Source organism: Limanda limanda, chromosome 17 (genome assembly GCF_963576545.1).
Source record: "Limanda limanda chromosome 17, fLimLim1.1, whole genome shotgun sequence".
NCBI lineage: Eukaryota > Metazoa > Chordata > Actinopteri > Pleuronectiformes > Pleuronectidae > Limanda > Limanda limanda.
The window spans coordinates 5728256-5739527 of NC_083652.1; the positions used below are offsets into that span (position 1 = coordinate 5728256).

At 38.9% G+C, this 11272-nt stretch overlaps 1 protein-coding gene across 2 annotated transcripts; it reads left to right on the plus strand.

Annotated features, from left to right (window-relative positions):
* Positions 1-2691: 2691 nt before the first annotated feature.
* On the plus strand, positions 2692-6527 carry LOC133023269 (protein SCO1 homolog, mitochondrial). Of its 2 annotated transcripts, none has more exons than XM_061090258.1 (7): positions 2692-2870; positions 3693-3815; positions 4281-4371; positions 4640-4837; positions 4926-5018; positions 5745-5860; positions 5995-6527. In XM_061090258.1, exons 1-7 carry the CDS (start codon positions 2724-2726, stop codon positions 6127-6129), a joined length of 903 nt encoding a protein of 300 aa, XP_060946241.1. In that variant the 5' UTR covers positions 2692-2723; the 3' UTR covers positions 6130-6527. The 2 variants fall into 2 exon arrangements, with proteins under 2 accessions (XP_060946241.1, XP_060946242.1); XM_061090259.1 differs by having other exon boundaries at positions 3696-3815.
* Positions 6528-11272: the final 4745 nt, after the last annotated feature.

The window sequence follows — 11272 nt, forward strand, 5'->3', positions numbered from 1 at the left end:
CATTATACCAAGTATGATTAACAAAAACAAACAAAACACATCCACTGGGTGTTTTGTTTTGTAAAGAGGAGTCGGAAGTAGTATTTTGTCATCATTGCTGCACTGCCGTCAATGCGGTCTCAGGGAATGTGTGCTTGTTTTGTTGTACGGGGCACCCAGGACGTTAACACCCACTCTTGCATTGTATTCACCTGTATTTCGTTTTCTTATGACATTAAAATATATTTATGACGAAGAATGCCTAAAAAGCGTTATAACCACATGACTGTATTGTGGAGTGCAGTGATGTAATGTATGCAACAAAAATGTAATATAAAAAAATAATCCACCTCAGTGTGTGGGATTGAAGCATATGCAGTGTGCGTGCGTGTGTGTGCATCCTGGCTTTAGTGTACTTCATCAGACACACCGTCTCTCTCTCTTTCTGCAGACTGTAGAGGCTGCAGTGCGTCTGCTTTGCCTCATCTGTACGTCCCGCATGCCCGGGCGGGGCCATGCAATCTCGGAGGAAACCATGGGAGAAGTTTGTAAAGCTGAGTACACGGGGACATGGCGTTCTCTAATTTGGAGAATTTGCAATGTCTCCATGTCTGTATTCTTCGCTCTTGCCACATATGTTCAGGTAAGGGTGTTTATTTGTCTCCCACCGCCTGTCTCCTCTTCACTCACCACGCGTCTTTATAACTCGTTATCGATAACCAAACATTGACCCGTGTTGTCCCCAGATCAATGATCCAGACGCTGGTTTGTGGATGGTAAGATCACACCCACCCCTCATGTTGTGATCTGTTCCATGTGAGGGTTCATTGACAGAGTTTGTGTTGCAGGTGGGATATGGAGTTCCTGCAGCTCTCTGTGCATTGATTGGCTTCAAACCCCATTTGACAGGTACAGAGACAAGTTCACATCTGTACTCGTGTTTATTTACTGTCCCCAAAAAGATGCATCATCTGCTGAGAAGGAAAATGAAACGCTACTTTACTGATCCGCTCGCTTTCTGACAGTTTCTCTGTTTTCCACGTTTCACAAACAGTTGAACTCTGATTGGGTGCAGCTTTTCAGGACTTAGAGCACCATCTAGTGGCTGTGTAATGTCTGTACATACCTGCAGAGAAAAATCCATTGCACATGTGTTTTTAAATGTTTGTTTTCTTCGCAGAGACTTTGCCATGGAGGCGGGTTGCAGATCTCCATGTGATGATATCCAGTGCTGTTATTGCCACGTTAGGATGGAATCTTTATAAAGGGAGGATCACACACATCTTCCATCAGGAAGAGGGGAGGTATGACTTTGTTCCACTGATGCTCAGATAATATACACACATATACCTTATATCAATGCAAACGTCTTATACAGGCCAGAATTCACCTTCATCATATATGTTATACTGTTACCTTAATGTACTGTTTATACATATGGATAATTTAAAGTAGAATACAAATCAATTGCTCATACTTTATTTTTGTCGTTCTACTTTTCTGTCATTATTTAGTTTTTATGTGGAGACATCTCAGTGTAACACTTAAAACTGTAAAATGTTATAAATTAAATGTTACAAACCCTGCACAGTTACTTTTAATGAATTGCCTGAATGGCAGTACAGATATCAGTTTGAAAGCAGAACTGATACAAGTTGCATGCTATATAATTCTTTTTTAAATCTCCTCTAGAGAAATTTCTGGTCTGTCATTGACGGTTGTTTGGCTTCTCCTGTGCCGTCATTCTGGAAGGTAACGTTATTGGAACAGAGGATTTTTTTTTTCAAATCTTTCGATGAATTCTATTGTGTCTGAGAGATTGATGCCTTTGCACTGTTCTCTTTCAGAGCTCCAGTCGGGATCCTCCGAGTCTCCACTGCTGTTGCCATCACAGTCTTCCCCTTCGTGGCCTGGACTTACTACTACGTCAATAAAGAGCTGAGATCCAACTGGCCGTCACATTGTAAAACTGCCATTTAAACATCAACTTCCTGCCAATGTCTTTGTTGATTAAATGTTAATTTCTTGACTGAAAATGTATAATTATGGTGCTGAAAAAATAATGTTAAAGTTTTTCTAGTATCATTACTTACATTCATTACATAATGGTCTTATTTTTCAAACAAAATATTTTTTCATCAAATGTTTACCTATAAGCTGTATTGCATCAATATTCCAAACTCTGTGTTACAGATCAAGTAAATGTTACATTTTGGTCTCATTATGATGAGACTAAATGGATGTGATTGATTTTCACATTTACTCTGATCTGTCTCTTTCAAATGAAGTGCACTGTGTAAATAATGGACAATGAAATAATAAAGAAGTGAATCAAGTTGACCTTGAACATAAATATTTGAAAGATTTTTTTCTTTCTATCTATCTATCTATCTATCTATCTATCTATCTATCTATCTATCTATCTATCTATCTATCTATCTATCTATCTATCTATCTATCTATCTATCTATCTATCTATCTATCTATCTATCTATCTGTTATGAGTTGACATTCGAGCCTTTAGGGGGCAGCAGAGCACAGAGCGGCTGACAGGATGATAGAAGAAGAATCGTTAATACACACTGGTCAGAGATCAGCCCTCTACGTTTTTCATGGATAATATTCACCCATCAGGAGTGTGAATAACTGACTTGAGAACAGCGGTTGAATGGACCGTGTTTCCCCTTCACTCCTCACGTTGTGTAAACTACTCGCCGCTTCCTTGTGTCAGTGAAGGTTCAAACATGGCGCAGTGTGTGTTATACCACAGGTTGTTTCACAGTAACGCTAAACTCCTGCAGACATGTTCCTTCAGATTCACTCACAGCGTTTCACGGAGAGAGAGCGGACTCGAACCCTCGCTGTCACCGCGGAGAGAGCAGCCCTGCCCGGTAGGTCATAGCTAGCTCCCGGTACCACCTGCTACACCAAACTCCATTCACAAATCTGCTAATTTAACGGTCTGGTGAGGCTGCAGCTACGCTTCTGTGCTCACCCGACACTTTAACCTTTCATAATAGAAGTATAGTTTTATTGTTTTTAGCAAACTGACTGTTTAAATGTTAGGAAATATGACAAAACAGTTGTCCTCATACCACAGCTGAACACCCTCTGAGAGTAGTATGGCTATAACAACAAACCAGACTCCATATTGAAAATGGTCAATTTATCACAGAGCTGGTCGATATTGGCAAAAACTATATCAAGATAAAACGGTTCATGTCAGTGAATGTCGACAAGTATCTCGATAAATGGCACATTGTTAATTATTTTAAATTCAAAGCTCCTGAGAGGTGGTTTTGCTTTTAAACTCTTCTTCATGAGCAGAGAAAAACAAACACTAGAAACTCAGCCCATTTTATAACATCTGAGGTAGATCCATTTAGTTTTATACCTCCAGACTGTGCTCGCACAATGCAACAGTATTGCACCTCTGTTGTATTGCTTTTTCTGATCATTATATTGTTATAATCATTGACATAGTTTTACAGTTAGTTTCCTTTTACGAGTACGGGCAGCCACTAGTTTAAATTCTAAATAATTCAGTGGAGGTCTCCAGTTACCCGTCAGTCTTTCCATTTAACGACACCACCTTAAATTGGTGAATGTTTGGCCTTATGTTAAGCTGTTGTGGAGATATAAAAGCTTTGATATTGTGATTTATGGCCTGACCTCTAACCACAGCTCTTTATTTTCTTGTATTTCCTCATCAGCAGGTGAACGTGAGTCACTGGCTCACCTGCAGAACTACACAGCAGCTGAATGCACTGTGCACAAGAGCATTCTCCTCCCTGCCTCCTCCACCCCCATCAGAGGCTAAGCCAAAGTCGTCTGGAGTAAGTGACTCAAGTTTAGTTAAAGCTTATAAATTCAAACAGATTTGACAGCTCTTTATTTATTCTAGTGTAATTAACCATCAAGTAGTGAGTTTATTTAGAAGGGTCGGATTGTGAATTAGTTTGGAAACATCGTTCTGAAATTTAAACGCTGCAATCATACTGGTGTCTTTATGTGTTAGGGTTTGAATCATTTATTCATCAGCACATAGTCATAGTTGATCAAGCTCAAGCTTTCTCTCTCACCACAGTCATAATATTTAAACCTAAGTCCCTCATGTTAAATAAGCCAATCATGATTCTCATAAAACTGGCATTACAGTTTGTTTAGATTGAATCTGCAAGCTCATTATTTAAACATTTCAGGCTGTCTGGGAGAAAAATTAAATTTTGATTTAAAACTTGAAATTAAATACAAATAGACTAAAGTAGTGTGTTTTTTCTTTTTGTCTTGTCTTTGTAAAGCCTGTGACATGGAAATCTTTAGCAATAACATTTGCTATCGGAGGCGCCCTGCTGGGAGGGATGAAATATTTCAAAAAGGAAAAGGAAGAATGTGAGTATCTTAAACTTCCTTCAGACATGCACTTAAGTCTGGACATTTTCCTGAAATTTTCCGGACCAGTTGTAAATTAGAGCACAAACGTCCAAGTCAGCTATGCCGGATGTTTTTTGAAACTTTTCCTGCCAGCCTCCTGGTAAATTGTGTTGTTATTGTTAGAGTGAGCCCATGTGAGAACACAGCAGGCAAATGTCCAGAAGATTCAGCTGATGACTGTGTTGATGACGTTTTTAACTTTTTATTTAATTGTGTAACTCTGCAGTGATTGAAAAAGAGAGGCACAGGTCGATAGGAAAAGCGGCACTGGGCGGTCCCTTCTCGCTCACTGACCACAACAATAAGCCCACCAAGAGTGAGGACTTCCTTGGCCAGTGGGTCCTCCTCTACTTTGGGTTTACTCACTGCCCGGACATCTGCCCGGATGAATTGGAGAAAATGATTGAAGTTGTGGATGATATAGGTAATGGAAGCAGATTCCATCACAGACTGTTTAGACACAGCAGGAAGTTAATTTACCAAACATCCTGTTTGTGCTTGGTTTCCCACAGATAAGATAAAGTCTCTTCCAAACCTGATACCTCTCCTCGTCACCATTGATCCCGAGAGAGACACAGTAGAGGCCATGGCTACATATGTGAAAGGTAAAAAAACGAAAACATGAAACCCTGCACCTTATTCATATAAACAGTGTATCCTTTCCAGTTTAATATTAGCACTGGGAGCAGGCAGACATTTTCTAATCACTGACACATAGATTTTATCTTTATAATAGTCTATTCTTAATAATACTAATTTTGACCAGTGGTTCTTGAAGTCGAGTATGAACTGATAACATTTCAGTGGTCAAAGGCAAAGATCACTGTGATGTCATATGAAAAATAAAGCTTGATAAAAAGAGTTGGACTTTAGGAAAATATCACAGTTTCCTGGGAAAAACTGTTTTATATTTCTAGGTAATAATTATTAACTCACTGCAAAAACATCAACTGTATTAAACATTTTAGGTAAACATCACTATTCAGTTATTTAGGAGTTTTCTGGATATTAAAATGTAATTTTGATCTTGTACTCAATAATAAACTGATTAAATTTCAGTGGTCAAAGGTAAAGATCACTGTGATGTCATATGAAAAATAAAGCTTGATTAAAAATGGTTGGACTTCAGGAAAATATCACAGTTTCCTGGGAAGAACTGTTTTATATTTCTAGGTAATCATTATTAACTCACTGCAAAAACATTAACTGTATTAAAAATCTTAGGTAAACATCACTATTCAGTTATTTAGGAGTTTTCTGGATATTAAAATGTAATTTTTGATCTTGTTCTCAATAATAAATATTTTTTACCTGTTAATCGTACATTTCAGAGTTTTCTCCGAAGCTGATTGGCCTGACGGGGACAACAGCTGAGGTTGAGCAGGTTTCCAGAGCTTACAGAGTGTATTACAGTCAGGGACCAAAGGACGAGGACAACGACTACATAGTGAGTTCAAAACGGTCTCTGCTGTTACTCTCACCACATGTCTTAATAATGGAAGGATAACATAGGACAATACATTCAGGATTTTGTCCATTAAGATAAGTATCTGTCTGAATTCCACCTCTTGTTGTCCTTAGGTCGATCACACCATCATCATGTACCTCATTGGGCCAGACGGAGAGTTTGCCGAGTATTTTGGACAGAACAAGAGAAGCGTGGAGATCACCAGCTCGATAGCGGCGCACATGAGAAAGTACAAGAAGGAGAAGTGACCTGCAGCCTGTTAAAGCCCATCACAGACTGACACACTGTCCTCTGGTGGTGCTGTGTAATCTGGTCAACTTAATTCATTATTTATTTTGGATACGCTATTATATTAAGTTAATGTGTCTGGAGAAACATTCCTTGCAATGGATGAAGACAGACCTGAGGCCTGCTGTTGTCCTAATCTTCTCCATTATTGTCAATAATGCACTTCACACTCCGGCTGATTCAAAAGACTGCACTTCCTGGTTGAAAAAAATTATATATGAACGCTTGAGCTCCAGCTCCTCAATATCTCTGATTTCTGATGCCAACAAGAAGGAAATACCTGGAGACAAATGTAACAAATGTAAGAAATGAAACAGTTGTTTTTGTGAAAAGTCAAAATACAACACAATTTTTTGAATTTGTTTGATTTGTTCTTTACAGGAATTACGTGTTTGAATGTGAACTAAATACTAAAATTTGTTTCACTAAGTCCAGATGATCAAGATTAAATTAAATCCTGCATCAGTTTTTAGACCCTGTTCATACCTGGCATCAACATGTGGATCAGGTGATCCGATCATAAGTGGACATTTCAAAGAACAGGCTTTTCTAGTTTATTGTTGATATATTGATCTGTGTATGTGTTGAACCCGGGAAGGACAAGAATAAGGACAGAAATAGATAACTAGACTGAGGATATTTAGCAATAGTGTCAAGCAGAGAGCACTGATACGTTTATTTGTACACTTCTCATAGGGCACTTCACACCCACCTTGTTTGGCCCAGACCTTCAGACTTTTCAGTTTAGTCCCAACCAAAATGACAGGTGTGAAATGTGCCTCAGAACATGGTCCAGACCAACGGACCCAAATTTAGTCTGACCCGAAGAGGTGTTCTGGTTCCAGATCAAACTGGACTGGGGTTCTGGTTAATTTGCAGTGTAAAAACATTTTTGGGGATAGTTATGATAGTTAAACCCTGGAAGAAGAATAAGAAGCAGAAGTGTGGAGCACTGGACCTGAAGTTGGTGATTTCGGTTGTAAAACCATAATTGCATTGGCAACAAAATTAACTGGTTCATTCATTTTCTCCATTCAAATAGAAAGACCACTACCTCCTGAACTAACAACACACTTACATCAAATGCCCCCCCAACTTCTACAAACCAATCAATGTCATGTATAATTAGACGCTGCCCACGTAGGTGATAAGGACAATGGGAAACCAAAAGTAACTAGATCGAAGTTAAACAATGTCACAGAGACGTGAAGCTTGGTTTAGATTTTCAGTGAGAAAATGTCAATTGTTAAAAAAAATTGCAGACATTTGAGGAATCTATATCATAATTGATCTCAAAGTTTTCAGATGCTACGTTCTTATCCCATAAATATGACAAGTTTGTATAGACTGAGGTCACCATGATGAATAATTACTTTCAGATAAAATTTCACTGCAGATTGATTATGTCATTAAAAGCCTCACATTTACTGAAAGATCCTAATGATTTCCAGTGATAGTCTCATTCGACCGCCCTCCCCTTCCACATATATTTCCATAAATTTCACGGACAGGGAGGAGGTCCGAAGTTCACATTCAGAATAAAAACATTTATTCAGACCTGAACTCAACCACCAGCCAGTGCTGCTTTATTTATATCGGCTGTGGCCGCACACCTGTCGTGTTCCTCCTTTAGAAATGGGATTAGAAAAGCAAACACAGCAGTTGTTTGGCTCTCCGCAGCCAGACACCACACTCATTCCTGGAGGAGACAGGCCTTCCATTTCACATGCAGTGCTCAGAATGGAACAAATAGATTTCTGGATTGATAAATTATTTTAAAATCCTTTTCAGTGCCACCCCTGAGCCTTAATTTCCCAGAATATCACTTAAACCGACAAAGGATCTTTGAATTCCTGGCTTTTATTAGCGATTGTTACTATGGTTGATAAAAATACTCAACTAAAATATTAAAAAGATTCTAAATTCAGATACTTCTTGACTTAGTAATCATATAAAGGCCAAATACCATCCATTTCACCACCTACATAGTTCCCAAATTAAATTTGATTTGGTCGGGCATTAATAATGATAATACATTTTATTTAAATTGCACCTTTCAAAACAGTTACAAGGTGCTTTACGAGTTAATTAGAAATTGAACGAAAACAATACAAAATAGTTAACAGTTATATTGAAAGCAATTTGAAGAGTGGCAGATGGCCGATTTAATTTTGAATTGATAAAGTAGCTTTTTTTTAGTCCATCAATCTGCTCTTAATAACTCCTAATGACACTGAATTTACAAAAGTATTCACACTCCTAATGTAGCAACACAAGTCAAACTGCTTGGCACACCTTCAGAGTTTCCATGGAGTCTTAAATAGTTTAAATTCTAATCATCTGAATTTCAGGCCTTAAAGTCTTAGATATGTTAAAATATCCAAATCTCGGTCTTAAAGATGTTTAGTTAGGAATTAATTGTATTAATGTTCAGTTACCACTACTTTTGAAATGTTGTGGCAGCATGTATAGCTTTAATGACAGATACTGAGTCACTGTTATAAAATTACAAACAAGACTAACGTGGAACTGACAACTGATCGTTTACAAATGCTCAGAATTGATCTCCTTACACTCATCTCTAGGAAAGACTATACCTACTGTCTCTGTCTATAGTTTCAGAGATAACATTGTGTTTCCAGGGTTATTCTCTACTTCACCTACCTTTAATTATGGGGAAGTGTAAGAAATTCTGATGATCTGATATTCCTTCATATCTGCTGTTCTTGAAATAGGTTTTCAATTCCATTCATTATGGTCTTGATAAGTCTAATCTAGCAGAAACCCTGACCAGGATGAGGGCAGTTTGTCTGCTTCCTCCCATTTAAACTCTGTTGAAATTGATGGGAAGCAATTCAGCTGCCATCATCATCTCTCTCCACAAATGTATTAGTTATATTAACTTGTATACTTTTGCTCACAGTTGTTTCTGAAAGATAAACTGTAGCTTCAGTCTTGGGGCGTGTGCATTTGTATTTCACTGCATTCATCCCTCCCTCGGTTCTGACACCAGTTAGAATGGTATCACCCCGGTGAAGAGCAGAACCTGGTGTTGACCCGACAGTGTTTGGATTTCCGCCCTGAGGGTTTTTCCTTTTCTCTCTCATCAGATCAGAGTATAGTTTTCTTTGTCCTTTCTGAGTCCTTCAAGTCAGTTTGGGAGCCTCCGAGCGAGACACCATGTGTCTTATCACTCGAAGCAGCCTCCATCTTCCATCACTCTACCACTTGATTGATGGAGAGCGGCTTAGATGGTGTCCCCAAGTTTATTCTGAAGAACTTTGATATTTACTTGTAAACCTAAACTGCACCAACAAAGACAGCAAAGAACCAAACTGCATTTGAATTGACAGGGATTGATCTGTTGAGGCGTCTCGACTCTCTGGAGACCTCCTGCAGTCGGCTCACTCCTGGGCAGATCAGATCGATATAAATGCGGTTTGCTTTCTTAGCTGCGGAGTTGTTTGGCCGTTGAAACGACAGATCAGTTTGGGAGCCGTGTCTGGGCGCTGACTGTCCAGAAAAGCTGCCGATGAGAGAAAATAACACAAGTGTAGCACATAATTCTTTGTTTTGAGATTAATCATCTTTGGGAGTCGAAGAAAACACATCACCAGTTGTTCTCGGACTTTTTGTACATTTTTATCGTGTGTGGTTTGAAGTAGCGTTGCTGTGAACCAGGTCCTTGTCTCTCCCGTTGACCCTCTAATCCTGTACAGATGCACCCGTCGTCAGATCTATTTTCCACCAGGATGATGCGTTGGTCTCTCCCCGGCACACCCAGCTGATGGGGATTTTCTCCTTTCTTGTCCTGTGACCCCCTCCATTCACATCCTCTGGCCTCCGCATGCACATTTGCTGCTGTGTCGCGACGTGACAGAGGGGTCGGCAAACTTTTAGTCCCCCGCGCTGGTCAGCCTGCCCGGACCATGCTTGTCTACCCAGAGCCAATTATAATCGCAGCTGTTGCCAGACCTTCAAGTGACTTTAAGAGGCTATTAAATCAGCAATTAGACTGTCTGTGATACACTGCCAGACGAAACGTTAATTTCATACAGCTCTGTTTGCCCATAGAACACCATATTGTTTCCGCCGAGGGGAATGAATGGCAGAAGTGAAGATCCGAGCTTCATCTAGAAATTAGTGTGTTGAGAATAAGGTAATCTTTACTGTACTATAGTAAATGATGCTTACATTTGTTCAGTTGGTTGAGGCTGCTTTCAAAAGTGCAACAACAAACCCTGAGGCTGTACAGCAAGACAGTAGAACAAAGGGTAAATCTAAAACTAAAATATTTATTCTTGGAATTGAGTTTGAGTTTTATTTTAATACCCTATTGCACCGGAGTAATCTGAATTTAATTAATATCGTTATGCACAGTATGTTGGGATGTTTAGGGGGCTGAGATTGTGTGCAATTGGTAAAACAAAAACAACAAAAAGGGATCTAGTGAATTTAAACGTGGTTTCATAAGGGGATTGTTGGGTCTTAGTAGAGACTTGAGTATTGTATTACCTCATTGGACATTTGGCATTTATTTTGTTCTATTTTTTTGTTGTAGCAAGTGTCAAAATCAGTTGACATGTTTTGACTTTCTCTTGATGGGATTCTGTGATGTTATGTCTTTATCTAACTGGGACCACAATTATTGACACAATTATTCTTTAAATTTGCCACATCTAATCAAAACATCTAAAATCAAAATGATCAAAAGATCAAATGACAGAAAAAAAGATGACACAAAATGCAGATAAGCCCAAAGAGCCAGGTACATTCAAAAGCATGTCACATTTGAAAAACAAACAGTAAACATCACAAAGAAAGATTTACGAGCAAATACAAAAGGCATCAAACAGATAAATCTGCAACAAAGGCTTCATATGAAAGATATGTTAAAATCAAAGGTCTGTTTCATGGACACTAACAATGATTTTGAATATAAATCAAAAACATAATGTGTTTGATGACGAATGCCACATGAAACTTCTTGAATAAAAGTGGGCTAACAAAGGCCGGCCTCCATCTAGAATGTGCTAAATGTTGCCCGTCACCTCCGGCTGCTCCCAACACAAACCCAAACAGTTGTGTGTGTGATCAGCTTGG

Coding starts and splice junctions, on each gene's coding strand:
- LOC133023269 (XM_061090258.1), top strand. CDS start 2,724: ATGGCGCAGTGTGTGTTATACCACAGGTTGTTTCACAGTAACGCTAAA. Junction 2,871..3,692: donor GGAGAGAGCAGCCCTGCCCG/GTAGGTCATAGC, acceptor TTTCCTCATCAG/CAGGTGAACGTGAGTCACTG. Junction 4,372..4,639: donor CAAAAAGGAAAAGGAAGAAT/GTGAGTATCTTA, acceptor GTAACTCTGCAG/TGATTGAAAAAGAGAGGCAC.